Source organism: Bos mutus, chromosome 1, assembly GCF_027580195.1.
Source record: "Bos mutus isolate GX-2022 chromosome 1, NWIPB_WYAK_1.1, whole genome shotgun sequence".
Taxonomy (NCBI): Eukaryota; Metazoa; Chordata; class Mammalia; order Artiodactyla; family Bovidae; genus Bos; species Bos mutus.
In genome coordinates this window covers 4295768-4318346 of record NC_091617.1, presented here as the reverse complement: position 1 = coordinate 4318346, position 22579 = coordinate 4295768, and the positions used below count along the sequence as shown (strand labels likewise).

General features: G+C 38.6%; 3 protein-coding genes across 3 annotated transcripts; 2 read left to right on the top strand and 1 right to left on the bottom strand.

Annotated features, from left to right (window-relative positions):
• Positions 1 to 882: 882 nt before the first annotated feature.
• LOC102276654 (keratin-associated protein 13-1) lies at positions 883 to 1386 on the top strand. The gene has a single exon (XM_005899556.2). It carries the CDS (start codon positions 883 to 885, stop codon positions 1384 to 1386), a length of 504 nt encoding a protein of 167 aa, XP_005899618.2.
• Positions 1387 to 7955: 6569 nt separating this feature from the next.
• Positions 7956 to 8462, bottom strand: LOC102274676 (keratin-associated protein 13-1). Its single transcript, XM_005899550.2, has one exon. It carries the CDS (start codon positions 8448 to 8450, stop codon positions 7956 to 7958), a length of 495 nt encoding a protein of 164 aa, XP_005899612.1. The 5' UTR covers positions 8451 to 8462.
• Positions 8463 to 10956: 2494 nt separating this feature from the next.
• On the top strand, positions 10957 to 11367 carry KRTAP15-1 (keratin associated protein 15-1). The gene has a single exon (XM_070367075.1). It carries the CDS (start codon positions 10957 to 10959, stop codon positions 11365 to 11367), a length of 411 nt encoding a protein of 136 aa, XP_070223176.1.
• Positions 11368 to 22579: the final 11212 nt, after the last annotated feature.

Here is a 22579-nt window from a genome sequence, read left to right as displayed (position 1 = left end):
TGATATTTTTAATAATAAAGACATTAGGGAATAAGTAATCATTTGAGTGCAATAGAAAAAAAAATTTCCTAAGCCTTCTCTGTGTTTTACTTTCAATTGTTTCCTTCTCTCACCATACCAGTGTTTCCGTCTTAACTAAACAGACGTGGGCCAGATTGATCTCTCCTGGATACAATTTCAGCTGAGCCTCTTTTTTGGTCATCTTATCTTTACATACACAGAAGCTGTCCTTATGCCATTTCTCTCTCAGTCTCTTATTTTATCTATTTTTCATCTCCATTGGATTAGAGACATACTGTATAACTGTGATCCTTGGTGTATTTTCTATTGCTGCCATAACAGATTACTGCTGAGTGATTTTGGAGAACGGGAGTAAATGGTGACAAAGTGGATCATTTCAGGAAAGCTTTGAAACTGTGCCTCTGATCTATCGTACCAGAGGAAAATCCATCTTATTCCACACTCTTAGGAGGAAAACAGTCACCAGTAAAAACATGTAGATGTAGATACATAGGAGGCGGGTTAGCGTAAATCAGAAAAAAGCTTTCCTGGTCATGACGCTTCCCTGGCCATGATGGGATGTGCATTAGTAAGAAACAGTCATAGCATTTCTGACATAGCAGTAGTTCATTGGCTTTGGCTATAACAACAGAATTACAGCATCCATAAAAACAAATGCGAGAAACCATTCACCTGCAACTGCAATTACCGAGAAGACTACTGAATTACACATATGCAAAAGAGGAAATCTCATGTAGGAACCATGATCCCTTGGTGTGCCACACCCCTTGCTGGAAGTGTACAAATGCTACAGTGCAGGAGAGACATTCAAACTCAGAATCTTCTCACTGTAATTCAACTGAACTCACATCTCCTGTCAACATGTCCTACAATCTCTGCTCTGGAAACTTCTCTTCTTGCTCCCTTGGGAGCTACCAGCACTACCCAGGTTCCTTCTTTCCCAGCAACCTGGTCTACAGGACTGACCTCTGCTCTCCCAGCTCCTGCCAGCTGGGCTCCTCTCTCTACAGTCAGGAGACCTGCTGTGAGCCAATCAGGACCCAGACTGTGGTGTCCCGTCCCTGCCAGACATCCTGCTACCGCCTGAGGACCTCCACGTTCTCCAGTCCCTGCCAGACGACTTTCCCTGGGTCTCTGGGCTTCAGGTCCAGCAGCTGCAGCTCCCTGAGCTCTGGATCCAGAAGCTGCTACTCAGTGGGCTGTGGATCCCGTGGCTTCAGACGGCTGGGTTACGGAATCTGTGGCTTCCCTTCCCTGAGCTGTGGATCTGGATTCTGCCGGCCAACCTACTTTTCCTCCCGTAGCTGCCAATCATCCTGTTACAGACCAACCTGTGGATCTGGCTTCTATCGTTCAATTTGTTGAAGGTCTAAATCCTTTTGCATATTGAGATCAAAGTCTCTCTCAATATACCCATTGTTTTCCTTCTCACACTTACCACCAATCTTTTTTATTCTTAAATCATCAGTTTCTTGCATCATCAACTTTTGAGGGACTCTAAACTTAATGAATAACCCAATATGAAGTCTTAATACCTGTACTGTTGGATTTTCATGGAAAAGCATTTGAAAATGAAAATTTTAATCTAATAAATTTACATCATCTGACATTGAAATGTATTGCTTGTCTCATTATTTGCCTATAGTTTAATCAGTATTCGGGAATTTTAAATAAAGATCAATGTGCCTCTGAAACTGGATGTGAAAACACACATTTTGAAAGATTTTAGCAAATTTCTATTGTCATTGCATATGTTTCCTAGTGGGAGTAATTATTTCCTGGAGGTCCATATTTTATTTGCCTTAATATCAGTGATATTTGCCTGAGGATGGAAGCATGGATTTCTGCTAATAATGGAAAACAGAGAAATTGGTGTATAACTACAAATGCAGGCAACAAAAATATAGTATAATTTATAAGATGATATAATATGTAGAAAACATACTGAAAGTCTAGTATCTGAATGTAGATTTTCAGCTAAGAGAAAAAATAAGCCTTTAAACAACTCCAAGGGTAGATGCTTTGTTCTCTATTGGTTGGCATAAATGCCGTAATCCTTCCCTGAGCCTGGTCCCAGTGCATGATCCTTTCTGAGCCGTACCTATGAACATTCATAAAGAGATTCACAATGATTTTAACTGGGGAGCAACTGGGTTAAGCAGTGAGTGCTAATTCTTTTCAGTCATATCTCACTCTTTGCAACCCATGGATTGTATCCTGCCAGACTCCTCTGTCCATGGGATTTTCCAGGCAAGAATACTGAAGTGGGTTGCCATTTCTTTCTCCAGGGGATCTTCCTGACCCAGGGATCAAACAAGTGTCTCTTATGTCCTCTTCACTGGCAGGCAGATTCTTTACCACTAGTGCCATCTGGGAAGCCCACTGGGTTAAGGAGATGTGGGATAACCTTCTGAGGCTTCCTCAAGGCTCAACCTGAGTTACTAACAGCAACACACATGGAGCAGTGTTGAATAAATATCTGTATCCTCTAGTCTTAGGCTGTATCCTTTGCTCCTAGTATGTTTTCCCCCCTGTATCCTTTTCCCAACTGTAAAGCAGAGCTGAAGTCAAAACCTTGAGTACAGACTGTGTATTTGTCACAAGACACCAGGCAACTAGGACTTCCCAGCTGGTGCTAGTGATAAAGAACCTGCCTGCCAGTGCAGGAGACATAAGAGATACGTGTTGGATACTAGTTAGGAAGATCCCCTGGAGGAGGGCATGGCAACCCACTCAGTGTTCTTGCCTCGAGAATCCCACAGAGGAACCTGGTGAGCTACAGTTCATTAGATTGTACAGTCGAACACAACTGAAGCAACTTAGCATGCACGCATGCATAGCATGCATCAGGCAAATAGTGTGGGAGAACATGGAAGGTGAAAGAATCAAAGAGAAAAAATCTTACAAAGGATTATGTTTTTTTGTTGCTGACTTTATGATGGACAGTGAGGACTTAGTCTTTCAAGATCTTTTAAGGAACATATGGAATGGTTTTGGAATTGTCCACCTCTGGATCTGATCAACAGTGAGAATCATTTATCCATCAACTTGTGCTTCCCATTGCTGGAATGTTGCCTGGCTGTGTATTAATTTTTGGAACCTCATTAAACATGTGAGAGGATTCAGTGTGTTCCTTTTGTTTTTCTGGCTGTGATCTCTGAGAACCCAAGTAGAGAGTGAAAGAAATGTTGTTTATGCAAGAGGGGAGATACTGTCAATGCAAAGAGGGTTGAAACTTGCATGCAATTGTTTCAGGCACCATAGCTGTGTCTGGGATCACAGTTGAAAGTTGAATATATAACAGAGGGTACAAGGAGTACCTGATACACAACTTGCATTTAATGCTCAAACATCCTCATGAGGAAGACAAATATTCTGTGCTATATACCTTTCCAGACACGAGAGAAAGAAAAGTCAAAAAGAATTAGAAATTTGCCCAAATTTGTTCATCAAAGATCTAGTAGAATCCCATCTCTTGAATCAACCTATTCTTGTTCTTTCCGGAGCTTTTTTTTTTTTTCACCTACTCTTTCAACCAAGAGCCTTGAGTATACCTCCTACTACGGAGATTGCTTTATCTGAATAGACTTCAGCTCCTTTGGATCTAGTTTCATTAGCCTCGTGAGTCGTATTCACAATAAAGAGAAAAACAAAAAATAAACATAGAGTTTAGGAAAAGAATGCTAAGGAAAAATGAGCTAATTTCTCTTAAAAAGATTTGCATTAACCATAATACTTAATAATAGACCGAGAGAAATACATGATTATCCCTCAGGAAGATACTGCTAGAAATTCTGAGTGCAATGACAAACCCGCTATTATTCACTTTAATTATCATTATTAATGTCACATTAAAATGTTCCCTTCCTCAATAACTACCACTATGAACAAGAATAGTAAAAAACAAAACAAACACACACACACAAACTTCTCTTTCACAGTCACACATGCATAATTTTAATATCAGCAACCCCAAAATTGAAGATGAGCTTACTGTTAATATTTTTTTAAATAAGAGATAAAGGTGATTTCTATATAACTTGACAGATTTCTTCTCCCCCTCTGAATTCCCCAACATAAACACTGTCACTCCTAGAAGCTTTTCTCTGAAAATTAGAAAAAAGTAAAATTGCGAAACCATGACATCTCACTAATCTGTAAACTGCATTCCACTTTGGTGAGTCAAGACTGAAGGAGCAAGGAGTCAATCAGGATAGAACCATGGGGAAGTCCTTGAGAAGGGAAAAGTCGTGTAATTGGATGTAAAAGTAACATAGAACATGGAATAAAGACCTCAAATCAAGCATGAAAGAATGTACCCCCCGCTGTGTGTGCTTTGTTATACAAAGTAACATGTTAATGACATAAAAATCAATAACAAAAAAGGCACCAGGAAAATAAAAATACAACAGAGGTGGAAGAGGTGATTGATGAGGTAAGGAAAAGCATGCCCAAAGAACTTACTCTGGGTATACATAAAAAATGCTTTAAAACTACAGCTTCTGCTTTGAATAGCAGAATATTACAGCATGTTTGAATCCAATTATGGGTTATATATTTACAGCAATTACAACAGTGTTTTTTCTTCATGGGAATCTTACCTGATTATTTTTACCATGATGTGGTCCTTCAGCAAAATTTTTGTTTTTATTGTTACTGAGACAACCAGTCATTTTATCTTTGATTTGAACTTTTTAAATAATTTTGCATTAGAGCTGCCTGAGTATTATGAACTTTCATTAGTCCACTTTACATGGACTCTTTGGACTGGATGAAGAAATCAAATCACTATTGGAATTAAATTCATTTTTGATTTGAAGTATTTAACAATATTGTCACAATACTGGCTTCATTAATCCTCAGTGAAGCTTTTCTTTTGTTAATGGAAGAGCACATCATCAACTACTGCTTCATCTGTGCTTTTGTTGTTTAGTGTGTGTGTGTGTGTGTGCGTGTGCACACGTGTGCATCTGTTAGTGATAGATAATCATCTTTGGAAGTAATCTTTTTAAAACTTCTGTCATTTGGAATAGACACTGATGCTTCTCCAGTAAAATTGTCTCTTTGACTTTTTATCTGGTGATACTTCTGACCCCCATGGTGGAGAGTAAATGTCAAGAAATTGTTGTACGAGTCATATTCACCATCAACTTCCTTTAAGAATAGAAACTAAGTTCTCACACCTTTAAATTAAAATATGAACTTTTAGCTTCATTGCTCCTAATAAGATATTCTTTTGCAAAGTCTAAAAAATAAAAAAAATTCTCCCAAACAATAAAACAAATAGTTGTAGATTTAAGCAGTACAATATGTGGCCAAACCACTGCAGCAAGAGCATTTAGATTAATCTTTATATGCTGTGTGCTTCTGCACGCAGTCATGTCTGACTCTTTGCGACCTCATGGATGGTGGCCTGTGGATTTTTTTCAGGCAAGAATACTGGAGTGGGTGGCCATTCCCTTCTTCAGGGGATCTTCCCATCTCAGTGGTCTAACCCGAGTCTCTTGGCCTCCCACATTGGCAGATGGATGCTTTACTGCACCATCTGTGAAGCAAGTAAATGCCATGTACCACCCTCAGTTTTATGCACATATTTTATGTACACCAATCACTACAGATGGTGACTGCAGCCATGAAATTAAAAGACGCTTACTCCTTGGAAGGAAAGTTATGACCAACCTAGATAGCATATTCAAAAGCAGAGACATTACTTTGCCAACAAAGGTCAGCCTAGTCAAGGCTATGGTTTTTCCTGTGGTCATGTATGGATGTGAGAGTTGGACTGTGAAGAAGGCTGAGTGCCGAAGAATTGATGCTTTTGAACTGTGGTGTTGGAGAAGATTCTTGAGAGTCCCTTGGACTGCAAGGACATCCAACCAGTCCATTCTGAAGATCAGCCCTGGGATTTCTTTGGAAGGAATGATGCTAAAGCTGAAACTCCAGTACTTTGGCCACCTCATGCGAAGAGTTGACTCATTGGAAAAGACTCTGATGCTGGGAGGGATTGGGGGCAGGAGGAGAAGGGGACGACAGAGGATGAGATGGCTGGATGGCATCACTGACTCGATGGACGTGAGTCTGAGTGAACTCCGGGAGTTGGTGATGGACAGGGAGGCCTGGCGTGCTGCGATTCATGGGGTCGCAAAGAGTCGGACACTACTGAGTGACTAATCTGATCTGAATCAGTAATCCTAAATTTCCCACTATCTCCACCTACTGGTAGCTTGGTGTCTATTATGGCATCTTGCAGGATGTGAAAACAGCCATAGCAGTACTGGCGAGGTTAGAACAACAAATGAACCTCCGCCAAGATTTGAGCACGTGAACCGTCCTACCTCTGTATTTAAGTGTAGTGTGTTTTCCATATTAGTGATAGATATGGAATAAAAGGAGCAATTCTATTTTTTTCAGGCAGAGCAAAGAATAGGATATGGCTTGTCTTCAGATTTAACACTGGTTAAAGTAAAAACTGTTTACCCTGTATGCATCTTATAAGGACTCCACTAGATGAAACCATAGCAAAAGCAAAGTGGAAGTTTCCTAAACCAGTCATCACTTATGTTAACTCAATTATCCATTACATATAAAAAGTGAGAAATCTAAGACAATTACCAAGTGGGACTGGATGCTGAGACAAACAGAATAAACCAAGACATATGGTTACCCTGTGGGTGAGAATCTAGGTCATCTGTACCTTTTAGTAATATTGTCCTTGACTTAACTGATAAAAGTTTGGAGCATAACTGCTGATTCAGGTGTAATCAGCTTCCTAAACATTTAGTTAACTCTTGTAACATGAGAATATTTGCATTGTTTTTGAGTTTCATTTTCCTTTTTTTTGTTTTTTCTCTAAGTAAATGTTATCAACAGAACAACTTAAAAAGTGGTTGCAAACCAACTGTATTGATGATTGTACCAAAAATGCTGGGCTTACTTCTTATAAGTATTGGGGTGTATTAGATGTTTTCAATTATAAATCAATTAGACATTTCATTTGCTTTCTTATGAAAGCAGTAAATCTGGGGCAACTGAAATTCTCACCAAATCTAACTCACTAACTTCTTATTGAATATATTATTTTAGAATCTATCTATGAGTAATCTTCCTTCCAAAATTATGTGATGTAGTCAATTTAATATACCTATTTATAATTATATAAAAATATTCAAGTTTCTAACCCCCTACAAAACCAAAGGTCACCGTTACTTTTCTGTAGTCTTAAAATCTAGTCTTAAAAATGTAATTTCAGATTTTACCATATTAACAGAATGTATTTACTCCTTCTGTATAAAGAGAAGGGTAAACATGAAAGATGAAATAATTTCTTCCAAACCTAAAGGACACTGAACAATTTTACTTTTTAAATTGAGAAAATTTAAATTATGAGTACAAGATGCAGAAAAATACAGCCAGATATTTAGAATTAGATTTGAAGACACGTCCTAAGTTGCTTCAGTTGTGTCCAGCTCTTTGTGACCCTATGAACTGTAGCCTGCCAGGCTCATCTGTCCATGGGATTCTCCAGGCAAGAATACTGGAGTGGGTTGCCACGCCCTCCTCCATTGAAGAAACAAAGCAAACAAAATGACAAAACCAATATGTGGATGTCATATACCATACTTTATTTAAACTTACACCATTTTTTCTACTAGTAAAATTTGAAATACATGCAGTTGGGGAAATAACCAGGAAATAAATGTGCTTCAGTATCGCATGTCTATATAGCTACAAGGGAGTAGTTATGGCACCTTTCTTCAATGAATACATTTTCAGTTACTGGTATTCAAATTATTCCTAATCCAGAGCAGGTAACAGTAGAAGTCAAATTTATAAGCTAAAGGTAAAACAAGAGGTCAACAGATAGTGTAGATCTCAATATAGTAAGTATTGCATTACAATTCTAGATGTAGTAGGTATTGTATTCAAGTATGACATTAGTAGAAGCCAGATCCACAGGTCGGTTGGAAAGAAAGAGACCGGCTACTCCTAGAAGAGAAGAAGGTCGGACGGTAAAAGCTGGATCTACAACTTAGGGATGAGAAAATGTTGGGGCTGTGACCCACGGATTGGAAACCACCGGATCCAAAGCCCAGAGATGGGAAAACATGACCAATAGATTGAAAGTTACTGGAACCGAAGCCCAGAGACCCAGAGCAAGACGTCTGGCAGGGACTGAAGAACGTGCAGGTCCTCGGGCGGTAGCAGGACGTCTGGCAGGGACTGGACACCACAGTCTGGGTTCTGATGGGCTCACAGCAGGTCTCCTGACTGTAGAGAGAGGAGTCCAGCTGGCAGGAGCTTGGAGAGCAGAGGTCAGTCCTGTAGACCAGGTTGCTGGGGAAGGAGGAGCCACAGGAGGAGCCTGAGTAGCGCAGGTGGTCCCGGAGGGAGCGGGAGGAGAAGTTTCCAGAGCAGCAGTTGTAGGACATCTTCACAGGTGATGTGAGTTACGATGGGAAGGTTCTGAGTCTGAATGTCACTTCTTGGACAGGGGCATTTATATATCCTTATCATCGGCTGTGTCATCCTCGTGGCTCATAAAAACAAGCTACCATCATCTTTTTAACTGAATCCAAAAGATCAGCATAGTTATACACATGGAGTGTCTGTGGTTTTATAGCTGAAGAGTATAATCATGTTTGTGCCTTGAAATTCAAGTAGTAGTATGGAATCTTCAAAGCTCTTAGTCATCCTTTTCTACCAAAGTCACCAAGCAAAGCACTCAGAAAACTTTGGAGGCAGTGACTGGGCTGATGGAAGCTGGTTTAATTAAAAATAATTGAATCCCCTTTCACAATCTGTCTCAAAATTGTTGTCATCTGGAGAGCAAAGTTGCTAACTGATCTACTCAAAATCGTTTTTTAAATGAGAACATACATGGATTGTTACCAGGAAGTGGCAGGTTTACCTAATGGGTAATGCCATAAGGAAGTGGCAATGGTAACACACAAGACATATGATGATTTTTTTTTAATTGAACCCCAATGTTAATGGTTTTCATGAAATATTAAATGAGAGTTCCCCTTATTTCTGACACTCCTGCTTAAAACTGTATGCAAACTAGCAAGAGTCCGTCTTAGCTATTCACTCTTTTGTGTGCATGTGTGTGTTTACTGCGAGTGTGTGACTGCTAAGACGCTTCAATCGTGTCCGAATCTTTGCGACTCTGTGACTGTAGTCCACGGGATCCTCCAGGCAAAAGTACTGGAGTGGATGGTCATGCCTTCCTCCAGGGGATCTTCCTGACACAGGAATTGAACCCTGGGTCAGGCATCTCATATACTGGCAGGCAGGTTCTTTTCCACTAGCACCACTTGGGAAGCCTGCGTGTTTATGGTGGAATGAGTTAAATATTATAAATACCTTTATATTGTTTTGGAAAGTTAGAGGTTATTCATCTGAGATACTTTTAGAGACATCAAAAATAAGAACAAAACACGTGACAAAAATGCCCAATGTATTTCTCTCTCTACTCAGAGGCAATGTTTTCCACCAAAAGGACTCCCTAGAATCTGGAAAATGCCTTTGTTTTAAAGAAATTTTATAAGGAATTTGCCCTGAAGTATTTGACCAATGTAGCCATCTTAGGGAGATTCTTCCTCTGCCTTTGAAAGTAACATACATGACTTTGACTTAAACTGTTCTTAGGTGTTTCTGACAAGTCTTACACAATTTCTAAAGTCATTTTTTGTTGTTATTCTATGACTTGTATTCCTCCTCTGTGTAGTAGGGTAGTGAAGATTGACACCTTGAAGAAGAGAGATTGAGAAGCTTTATCTTCCTGTGGCTTCTGTGCTATTTGATTTGTTCATATCACAGAAAAAAAATTTCTACTTTTTAACAAAAGTACTTGTGTGCAAAAAATTCCATTTCATTGAGAAAAGAATGTTCAGTATTACTTGATATCTTATCTTTTTTATATTATCATATATTTTGGAACTCTCTGCCCTCATTTCAATCTACAAAAATCATTTGTAATTATGAATTTTTCTAACTTGATCTTTTTTTGAAGTTTACAGGTAGTAGGCATTTTCCTTACTTTTTTACCTTCTTTAGTAAAAATCCTATCCTATGAGAGAAAAATAAGGGACTAAAGGTTCATCTTTTTTAATGTATAGAGCTTATTATTTTGTTCTCATTGACATCAACACCACTAAAAAATGACTTAAACTTTATGCAGAGATTTTTTTGAAAATTAAATTTATTGACGTGATCTCTCAAGAAGCAAGTCAACTTCAGAATAAGGATTTCTTAAGCATTTTTACAATGGAAACTTCAAAGCACTGCTGAAAATATGGGTCCCTTATTCTTAAAAACTCACACATAGAAGAGCAGCTTGGGTACTTATGCTATAAGAAAACTAGAACATAAATGTGTTAGATGCTCATTTAACATTTGTACCAATTAAGGATCATAAGTGGGTTATTTCTTCTATAAGGTACAGAAGATTTGGGATGTAAAACAGATATTGATTTTTTTCCCTCTCTATTCCTAAACTTGGAACAAAATGAATATTCCCTCCTGACTACAAAGTACTTTTTAGAGCTTTAAACACAACAAAGTTCTCACTGTGTTACCCATTCAATACACTATGTTGAAGGATAAGATGAATAAAACCCCAATCTTACAGGTACAATTATGGTGCAATCAGAGTCACCTACCCAAGCTAGATGAATGGGAAATAACATTTTTGCTTCATGAACAACTGCTTTGAAAATCAATGAAATTCTTTCATTTAAAAGTCTGTAATCATAAAAAAGGTCTTTGAAGGTTAGTGCATTTCATTTTTACTGGAGCCTAATTAAGGGTTCTTATTAAAATGAACGCATGCTATTACACCCATTGCTAGAGTATTTAAGTATCCGGTGTAGAAGGCAACATTCACAGTCACAAACTTCCCTTTCCAACTCAGCTGAACTCAGAACTCCCAACAGCATGTCTTTCAACTGCAGCATGGGAAACTCCTCCTGTTCCCTTGGAGGTTACTTGGGGGTCCCAGTTTCCACCTGTGATTCTTTCTACCCCAGCAATGTTGTCTACTCCCCCAGCACTTTCCACCTGGGCTCCACTCTCTATGGTGGCTGTCAGGAGAACGTCTTTAGGCCCATCAGCTTCCAGACACCCTGTGCTGTCACCAGATCTTTCCAGACATCCTGCTCCCATCCACAGAATTTCATCTTCCGCAGTCCCTGCCAGACAATTTACACTGGATCTCTAGGGTTTGGAAATATTGGCCTTGGGTCTTTTGGTTGTGGAAATACTGGCTTCCAGTCTCTGGGCTCTGGATCCAACTTCTGCTCCCCAACTTTCGTTTCCTCCAGGAGTTGCTGGTCATCTTGTTACTAAACAGCCTTTAGCTCACGCTTTTGTGAATCAACTTTCTGAATGACTCCAGTCACCTCAAGGTTATATCTATGCTTTATGAAGTTTTAACCCTTGGCATCTCCAATATCTTTGATAACTGACCATCTTCATCACCAGGGCTTACTATCACAGTCCTTCTGGAAGTATACAATTCACTGTGGACAAAGTAATCTTGACTTTGTAATCAGGCGTATGAGATATGTCTTGAATTTTCTTCGTTCCTGATCCAATGCTCAGAATCATTTCTGTTGCTGTCTTACTCAGAGTCTTGTTTTACTACTTTTCTCCTAAGACTCTTTCACGTGTATTTCAAATAGATATGGCGTTTAAAATAAACTTATTTCTTTAGAATGAACTACAACATTCCATTTTTTAATTCATATGGTACATTTAGTGAATGCATCCAGTACCTTCAACTGTGTTCACTAGCTAAACATTTTGTTTTGTTAATATTTTGCTGCGTAGAAAAAGGAAGTTTAGAGAATCTAAATATATGGCACATTTTATGTCTTAAGAGATTTATATCCTCTCCTAGGTACTTTTTTTTTCATCTAATTACTTTAGAAAATTTCATTTTTAGGTAGGCATTTGTTGAAAAATATTTATTGAGTTCTGATTATAGTCCAGGCATTCATGCTGAATGAAGACGTACATTCCCTCCCTTCACAGAATTCACACACACACAAGTTTAACTCACTGTTATTTAGCAAGTGCAATAATGTCGATAAAACCATGTTTCAATGGGAACACAAAGAATAGGACGTTCAGAAAGGGTGAGAATATCACGGAAAACTGATTAGTGACAATAAGATTACTAGTTCATGTAAAAAATAAACCATGCTCATGTAATGTGTTAGTTGCAGTCCTTTGAGAGATAGCTGTAGTCTAGGACTTGACATGACAGATATTTGTTGAACAAAATACCTCCCAGTGAAAATGGGGAGGCAGCTGGAGGGTTCTGGGAGAGCATTCAGACAGCAATGCTGGTCTGAACTCAGTGGAGGGAAGATGCAAGGAAGGAAGCTTGGGTTAGAAGAACCTTCTTCAGGCCAGTTCTAAATTTTGATGAGTCACCTCAAGTCATAGACACAGCCCTGCCTGCATATCCTTGCCAAGTTCAGTCACTGGCCAAGAACAGGTCACAGCATGACTTTGGCATAATTGTGGGGCTACACTCAGAGACTAGCAGCTGGGACTGTAAGTCAGTTATGCTCCCTATAGTGGGAGCTACATTTCCATAGCTTCCATGTTCAGAAATTCATCCTGATTTCAAGTAAGCCAAAATAATGACCAATAGCAAAATAATAAATGAAAACAGACTTTTCCACGAATTACATTCAGTATACTTTATTTCATGTCCATTGATCCAAAAAAAGAAAAGACTGATTACTGTATTAGATCCTGTATAGGATGCAATGAGTGAAAGTCAAACCCTGCAATGGAATGTGAGGGAAGAATTGAGAATTATTGGAGGGCTATGCTTGATTTAGAAAAAGTAGAGGAACCAGAGATCAAATTGCCAACATCCACTGGATCATAGAAAAAGCAAGAGAATTTCAGAAAATCATCCACTTCTGCTTCATCACCAACTCAATGGACATAAGCTTGACCAAGATCTGGGAGTTAGTGATGGACAGGAAAGACTGACATGCCCACAGTCCGTGGGGTCGCAAAGAAACGGACATGACTGAGTGACTGAACTGAAAGCCTTTTACTGTGTGGATCACAACAAACTGTGGAAAATTCTTAAAAAGATGGGAATACCAGACCACCTTACCCACCTCCGTAGAAACCTGTATGCAGGCCGAGAAACAACAGATAGACCAGACATGGAGCAACAGACTGGTTCCAAATTGGGAAAGGAATATTTCAAGTCTGTATATTGTCATCCTGCTTGTTTAAATTCTATAAAGAGTACATCATGTGAAATACTAGGCTGGATGAAGTACAAGCTGGAATATAGATTGCCAGGAGAAACATCAATAACCTTATGATGGTTATTGATGAAATAATATTACCCTTATCGCAGAAAGTGAAGAGGAACTAAAAAGCCTCTTGATGAAAGAGGAGAGTGAAAAAGCTGACTTAAAACTCAACATTTAGAAAATGAAGATCATGACATCTGGTCCCATCACTTCACAGCAAAAAGATGGGGAAACAATGAACAGTGACAGACTATTTTCTTGGACTCCAGAATCACTGCAGATGGTGACTGCAGCCATGAAATTAAAAGACGCTTACTCCTTGAAAGAAAAGCTATGACAAACCTAGGCAGCATATTCAAAAGCAGAGACATTACTTTGCCAACAAAGGTTCATATAGTCAAAGCTATATGGGTTTTTCCAGTAGTCATATATGGATGTGAGAGTTGGACTATAAAGAAGGCTAAACATTGAAGAATTGATGCTTTTTAACTGTGGTGTTGGAGAAGACTCTTGACAGTCCTTTGGACTGCAAGGAGATCAAACCAGTCAATCCTAAAGGAAATCAGTCCTGAATGTTCATTGGAAGGACTGATGCTGAGGCTGAAGCTCCATCACTTTGGCCCCCCAATGAGAAGAGCTGACTCAGAAAAGACTGATGCTGGGAAAGATTGAAGGTGGTGGGGGAAGGGCATGAGATGATTGGTTGGCATCACTGACCCCATGGACATGAGTTTGAGAAAACTCTGGGAGATGGAGAAGGACAGGGAAGCCTGGGGTGCTGCAGTCCATGGGGTCACAAGGAGTTAGAGACAACTGAGGACTGAAGAACAAATGTTTGATTTGAAGTGCAACTAAATGTACTAAACAGACAGGACTTATTAGGGCGTATTTAGGACATTCCCTCATTTTTCTCCTGTTATAGAACTTTACACTTGACCCAAGGGCCCTAACTTCCCTAAATTTCTGAACAATATCATGGACAGATGTATGATCACATTAAAAAAATATTTTGATGTCATACATGTAGATTTAATCCATAAATTAGAAGTCTACAGCTATATTATATCTCCTCCTTTTCCTCTCTATTCAAGCCTCTCATGGGTCACCAATGACTTGAAATGGCCTGACCACTTTATTTATCTCTTTGCTCTTCCTTGTCTTCCATCACTGTGCTGCTCCTGGCTTCTGTTTAAGCTAAAGGGAAAGGATAGGTGGAAAGGAAATGACAGCTGAGGCCATTTGTGTTAATCTGCTTTAGACCACCTGGGTCAACATGACCTAGTTAATTCAGGAAAATTTTTCTGGGAAAAATGTTAGATTAAAACCAATAAATCATTTCACTGTATGTTTCAGTAAACTACTGTAATATTTGATACAGTAGTCTGCAGACCTGAAAAACAGCCCCCCCTAATTAAGCAAGACGCTTCCATGGTAACTCAGACAGTAAAGAATCTGCCTGCAATATAGGAGACTCTGGTTTGATCCCTGGGTTAGGAATATCTCCTGCAGAAGGGAATGGCTAGCCACTCCAATATTCTTGCCTGCAGAATTTCATGGACAGAGGAGCCTGGTGGGTTACAGTCCATAGGTTTGCAAATTATGCAACAGTCAGCTTTTATCAAGAGACTGGTGTCAGTAGCTTCTCTTTGCCATGCCCATCAGTTCTATGCTATCTACTAATAAACTTGCCCAGTCCCAATCAATTCTGTACCTTGAAACCATCTGAGCCCACGATCTCACTTCTAACACCTGTCTTTGGAGTCATGTATGGGTTGTGAGAATTGGAGTATAAAGAAAGCTGAGCACTGAAGAATTGATACTTTTGAACTGTGGTGTTGGAGAAGACTCTTGAGAGTCCCTTGGACAGAAAGGAGATCCAATCAGTCCATCCTAAAGGATATCAGTCCTGATTATTCACTGGAAGGACTGATGCTGAAGCTGAAACTCCAATACTTTGGCCACCTGATGTGAAGAGCTGACTCATTTGAAAAGACCCTGATGCTGGGAAAGATTGAGGGCAGGAGGAGAAGGGGATGACAGAGGTTGAGATGGTTGGTTGGCGTCACCTACTCAGCAGACATGAGTTTGGGTAAACTCCGGGAGTTGGAGATGGACAGGGAGGCCTGGTGTGCTGCAGTCCATGGGATCGCAAAGAGTCGGACACGACTGAGTGACTGAACTGAACTGAATGTGGAGACAGACACAGCTGAATGTCTCGGTGCAATGGTGTTCCCCTTTGCTGAAGGAAGTTCTGACACTTCACTTTGCTTAGTTAACAGATTGTCTGGTAGTATTCTGAGATGTCCAAGAGGGACATAAAAAGTCTTTTCGCTCAGCTCGCACTAAGTGCTACCTGTCGTTTGTCTTTGCTGTTGAGGATCCTCCCTCATCACCCATGTCCGAATACTAGCTCTTTTCTGGAGGAGACCATGGTATGTTTTCCAGAAATCCCTTTCTTAACTCTCTGCCAGCCTCTGTCGGATCCTCTGCACTAAACCATTCCCCTGATAGCACACACTTCTATAACGTCTCCTTAGATCATCCCCCTCAATTCTACCAGCTCTGCACCCCACCCAGCTTTCCTCTGCTAGCATCCATTTGTTCTGCAGATGATGCTCTTAGCCTGGAGCGAACACATACACTTACCACACTATTCATGGAAACAGAGCCGGGCAGAAGGCTTCAGATGGGCAGAAAATATTTTTCTCTAAAGGTCTTAATTGATTGAATGAGCCCTGCTCACATTATTGAGAGCAAACTCCTTTACTTAAAGTCAACTGACTATAAACAACAAATTCATCTTTAGAAGGCCTTTACAAGAACAGCTAGACTATAGTATTTGACCAAACAAATGGGCTCCATAGCCTAGCCAAGCTGACACATAACAAAACCACCAAAGTCTCCATTTTCTAGAAAAGCTGGGCTGACAGTTTTTATTTCATAAAAATATAGTTGAAATTACTGCACAAAACTTAAGGCAATAGTAAATTAGAATTTTGCTTATAAGTAATCTTCCTCTCAGTTTATAAAATTATTCTCATATTTTTAAATGATCATTTTCTCAGATTCTTATGTCCATTTTTTAAGAGAGATTTCAAGCATAACTTCATGATCATTCAATAGAAGAACTAAGACTCTTAATAAAATGTCCACGTGTATTCATGAAAATAATTTTTCTCTGTTTATGAGCTGTTTAGCCTCTTCAGTGTATTTTTGTTAAGAACACAGCTCTGACCCAGCTGTGCACAAGACTTGCTCAGGCAAAGGGCAATATTCAGAGAATTTATTTCCCAGAGCATTTTTAATCTATTTGCCCAACTTATATCAGTCATCATATTTCTTGTGTTTTCTCAATCCATTTGCCTTTTCTGTGCCCCCATTTTTGTCATGTCCTTCGTTGGTCATTTTCTACTTTTCTGCTTTGTTTCTTGCACTTGACAAAAGTATTCACCCTCCTCACTTTCCAAAATTTTGGCACTAGTAACACCTAGGACGGATACGATTTTGTTAGGATAGGGCTGTCGTGTCCACTGTGTGGTGTTTAACAGCATCCCTGGGCTCTTCCCACTAAATGTCAGTGCTGTTCCTCTCCACCCTCATTGTGACAATCAAGTATGTCTTCAGATATTACCAAACGTCCTCTGGAAGTGAGCTTATTCTGCGTTTAGAACCATGGATTTAGACGATGTCCCGAGTGAGTTGTTTGGGAGAGTTCTTGACAGTGAACACTAGACCTACCCACATTTCAGATAGGGCTTTGACAGTAAAAATGCAATAGTATATCATTTCATGCATTAATGAGGTGTTGTAAATGATATTATCCAGTAAATATATTTATAGTTCATAAATAATGTTGAGTACTTACTTAACAAATATTATTGCACAATCGCACATAAATACAGTAGCTGTAATTATGTTTACAACCATCACCAGTGTAATAACCTGTTCAATTGTAATTAGAGAAAAGAAAATGGTATTTTTGTGACACGCTTCTCAGCTCTAGAATGGCTAGGTTGTCTGCTAGGATCACACCTATTCTGATCATCCTAGACCAAGAAGTAACAGTAAGATGTAGGTTATCTTCTCACTCTATTTCAAATAGTCAAGACCAATTGAGACCAATTGCTGGTTTATAGACTTCTGCAGTACCTCTTGGACATTCTGACCATTTTCTTCAATTTGTCTGACTCATTCAGTACACTCCACAAAAGAGACATCAACCCTTTCTGTATGTGCCAGCAGTGATGAAGTGGATCTCAAACTACATTTATTCATTTTGAGTTTTTGAAGGTTACATGACAGTTTCAAAAGTATCTCAAAATCTCAATTTAATTCATCATATGGGTACTTTACTATGAACTTCTTCAGCTGTATCTACCAAATATTTCATGTTACAAGCATACACTCAAAGAGATTCATATTTCAAATACAAGAAAACAAGTTCATTTAAACAAATATTTATTTGTTCCTGCTATATACCAGAGTTTATGCTAGGTCCTGGAGAATGCAAGTTTAAGTAATTGTGTAATGGAACTGATACACAGTTATAAACCATATTATAAACCAACTATAATTTTAGTTAGACTGATATAATCTCACAAGACAAGACATGAAGATTGGAAGACCTTTCCCAGAAAAAGTAAACATCAAGTTAGAATCTAGAAGACAGTACATTTGAACAGGCAGAGGAAGGTCACAAGAAAGGAAATGGGACAAGTGAAATATGCAGTTTGTAGGGAGATACTCCCTTGCCCTTTGTGTGTGGGAAAAAGCTTGAGCTTGAACTAGAAAGGTTATTTGGCCATGGATATTATGGTCACAAATTTACATTATATTATATAGGAAACTAGAGGTCAATAGACATTTCTGAGTAATCATTTTAGAATTTCATCCTGTCACCTAAATTTAGCATGCATTTTGAGGGGCAGATTTTTAAATGAGAACTTTCATTTTATTGTTTTAGTCAATACTTGTTTTGTGATATATTTGCAGTTCACTTTTTTTCCTCTCATATTTTATCACTCTGGCCAGAAAGGTATTAGAAATATTTTGTAGTTTGTGGGCTATCTCCTTCTTTTCAACTCCTGCCAACTTTCTGGAAAGGAACCCCCCAAGACAAGGCTTATACCTTCTATGTAATTTGTTACTTTCAGAATATCAAATGTTAGCAGTTGATTCACTCTTCTTTCAAGGGAGCACAGCACTTTAGGTATAAATTGTTTATTAAATGTGGAAAATTATCTTGATATCTTCTGTTACTCAGAAGTTGTCTTGAACAAAAAATACTTGATCAAAAAAAATGTGTTTCTGACACATATCACATTATGTTGTGCACTGGTGTGCTTTCTGATGGACATAGGAAAATGTTGGAGGCAGCGTAATCCTCTCAAAGGGGCTGAACATTCTATCTCAGAAGCAGTGCATATTTCTTATTAATGACAATTTTAAGCACACTTCTGTGTAAAGGGATAAAAGATGTTTTGAACAATGTCCATTAATACCAAATTATATTGTTAGGTTTTTACTGCTGGCTGAAAAAAAGATCACAACATTAAAAAAAAAAATTCATTGTAGACAAAAGTAAAAACTGGTGATCGCAATTACAATCATTAATCCACTCACTTTTATGTTACTTTTAAACACAGTAGACTCAATTTTATGGGTTTTCCTCTTTTATTTCATCATTTATTATTTGTTTATTTTTGGTTGTGCCGGGTCTTCTTTGCTATGCACAGGCTTTCTCTAGTTGCAGCAAATGGGTTGCTCTCTACTTGCGGTACAGGGGCTTCTCGAGGCAGGGTTGCAGATCATGAGCTCTGGGGCACAAGGGCTTCAGTAGTTGGGGCACACTGGCTTAGTTGCTCCATGGCATGTGGAATCTTCCTGGATCAGGGATCAAGTCCATGTCCCCTGGATTGACAGGTGGACTCCCAACCACTGGACCACCAGGGAATTCTTAGGACTTTTCTCTTTAATAATACATGCTACAACTATATACTCTTACAATCCATAAAAAACACAAAGTTGGGTTGGGTATTAGTTCAGTTTTCTGTTTGTTTGCTTTGCCTTGTTTTAAAATAGCATACAGAGATGTTTATTTGTCCAAGATCATACAGCTAGTTAGTGGTGTACTGTAAACTCAGTTTTACTTTTAAAATTCTTTTTAACATATCACCCTATGCAAGAAGTAAAAATGGATTAATTGGAAAAGAACACATCCTGATGATGGTGAACCATTACAATCTTCTGGGTAATTTGCTGTTGGTCAGTTGCTCAGTTGTGTCCAACTGCTTGTGACCCCGTGGACTGCAGCATGCCAAGTTTCCCTGACTTGCATCATCTCCCTGAGTTTGCTCAAAATCATGGCATTGAGTTGATGATGCCATCCAACCATCTCATCCTCTGGGTAATAATGTATCTATTTTCCTTATTAATATCTTCTAAGCATTTGACATCAAGGAAATATTGAGCATTAAGTTTTCAAAAGCCTGGAAAAAATGTCATATTTAGTTATTAAGAATTGTATTTCAAATTAACATAATATTGTAAATTGACTATACGTCAATAAAATTTTTAAAAATAAAGATAAAAAAAAAGAATCTATGCTCTTAACAAATTACATGTCTTCATATTTATTTTACAAAGCCCAGTAAAAGTTAAAATGATTGCTGAATAATGCTCTGAATAATTATAGCCAAACTTATGATGAATATCAAAGAATATTTTTTGAGCAAGTAGAGTACAAATTGAGGAATGATGATATGAAAGAAATAGTGTGGAGAATTGGATGGTATTGCTTGCAAAGAGAAGTTCTACGTAAATCGTGACCCTTCCACACAAAGAAAGAATGTTCATGCAGAAGACCCTAGCAAAGAGCAGGCTTTCTTACATGTGATATAATGCATTCTCATTAAACCCATTTGGGTACCACATTCTCATAACAACCAAATCAGAGATTTCCGATTATTATGCGATTGACTTAGGCCATGGCTTTCACATAATATAGAAGGAAAACAAAAAACACCAACAAGAAAATTGAAATTAGGAAACATTTTCATTTTACTCTTTTATATATCATGCACAGAATATTTTGCTGCCTATTGAAACAGAGAAATGTAAGTATGTAATGATAAATTCTAAATTGCTTAAGCTCACAGTACCAGGCTCCTTTGAAGCAGTGGTCAAATTCATTCTAGCCACTTAAAAATCATGAAATAGACCAGTTTTGAACAAATTAAATTATGAGGAATTAAGATTTATTTAGTTTGTGCATTGTTCAACCTCAACCCCCAAAGATGGCTTATATTGCAATGACTACCCATAACTATTCATTATCTGTCTCTGTTTTTCATTCTATTGCATATGCAACCATTGAGTGTATGCAACTATTTTCTATTTACATATAAAATGAGCTCTATTAAGAATAAAATGCTCTCATTTTTAAAAAGTGTTTCCTGAAAGTGATAACACTAAGTTAGAGAGAGAAAAAGAGATTGGTTTTACTGAGAAATTGAGATCTTTTATATCCTCTGGGCTGTTATAGCAGGTTGACACATCTCTTAGTTTCCACATCTTCTTCTTGAGAAATCTTCCTAATTTTTTTTCCTTTTAAACTTAGTTGTCAGGGATGATTTTTTTTTTTTTTTATTCCTGAGATACAAGCTGGTTAACCTTGGTGACTTACCTTCTAGCCTCAATTTTGTCATTTTAACACTTGGATTAAAATCACATATTTGGCAGGATTAGTCTAGGAACTAAAGGAGACATTATATTAAAAACACTTATTATCTAGTGGAAGGTGGTGACAACATCAGGTCTTTCTTGCTACTATTTTTATTAGTTTTAATTTACACATCCTAAAACAGGGAAATTTCTTCAGTCAATACTTAACACTGAATGGCATTTCTTATCCTCAAACAATTTATATAGCAGTCTTAAAAATTAGCAGAAAGAAAAATAATCCCCACGTGTATTTAAGTGTATTAGAAATAAATGACTCCATCTAGCAGAAGAAGATTATTGTGCTGCAAGAGTAAAATGGACAGGAATAGGAATTTTACTATTTATCTTTCTATGGTGGGGGGTTGGGGGAGGTGGGGAGGAAGGAAGGGATGGGAGGAATTGGGAGATTGGAATTGGCAATATACACGCTACCATATGTAAAATAGGTAGCTGGTGGGGACCTGCTGTATTTTGTGACCCACCACTAACATAGAACTCACAAACTGAAAAATTTTGCTAAGATTTTCCACGTTAGATTTATTGAAGCAACTAATTAGGTGAAAGAGGAGAGTGAAAAAGTTGGCTTAAAACTCAACATGCAGAAAATGAAGATCATGGCATCTGGTCCCATCACTTCATGGGAAATAGATAGGGAAACAGTGGAAACAGTGTCAGACTTTATTTTTGGGGGCTCCAAAATCACTGCAGATGGTGACTGCAGCCATGAAATTAAAAGACACTTACTCCTTGGAAGAAAAGTTATGACCAACCTAGACAGCATATTCAAAAGCAGAGACATTGCTTTGCCAACAAAGGTCCATTTAATCAAGGCTATGGTTTTTCCAGTGGTCACGTATGGATGTGAGAGTTGGACTGTGAAGAAGGCTGAGTGCCGAAGAATTGATGCTTTTGAACTGTGGTGTTGGAGAAGACTCTTGAGAGTCCCTTGGACTGCAAGGAGATCCAACCAGTCCATTCTGAAGGAGATCAGCCCTGGGATTTCTTTGGAAGGAATGATGCTAAAGCTCCAGTACTTTGGCCACCTCCTGCAAAGAGCTGACTCATTGGAAAAGACTCTGTTGCTGGGAGGGATTGGGGGCAGGAGGAGAAGGGGACGACAGAGGATGAGATGGCTGGATGGCATCACTGACTCAATGGACGTGAGTCTCAGTGAACTCCGGAAGTTGGTGATGGACAGGGAGGCCTGACGTGCTGCGATTCATGGGGTTGCAAAGAGTCAGTCACAACTGAGTGACTGAACTGAACTGAACTGATAGAATCTATTTCTCTTTCTTTTTCTCTCTCTGTGTATGTGTGTATTTCTCTCAAAAACCAAAATTTTGGAAAAAAGATGTGTGAGATAACTCTGAACATCTCTTTCCCATCCCATTCCATCTCATTCTATCCTATTATTTCTCACTAGAAGAAGTACTGTTCACCATCAATAAATAGATTATGTGACCCACTAATGCTACAGAACTCACATACTGAAAACTTTTGCTAAGGAGATTTTCCACATGGGATTTATTGAAGCAGCTAATTCCATG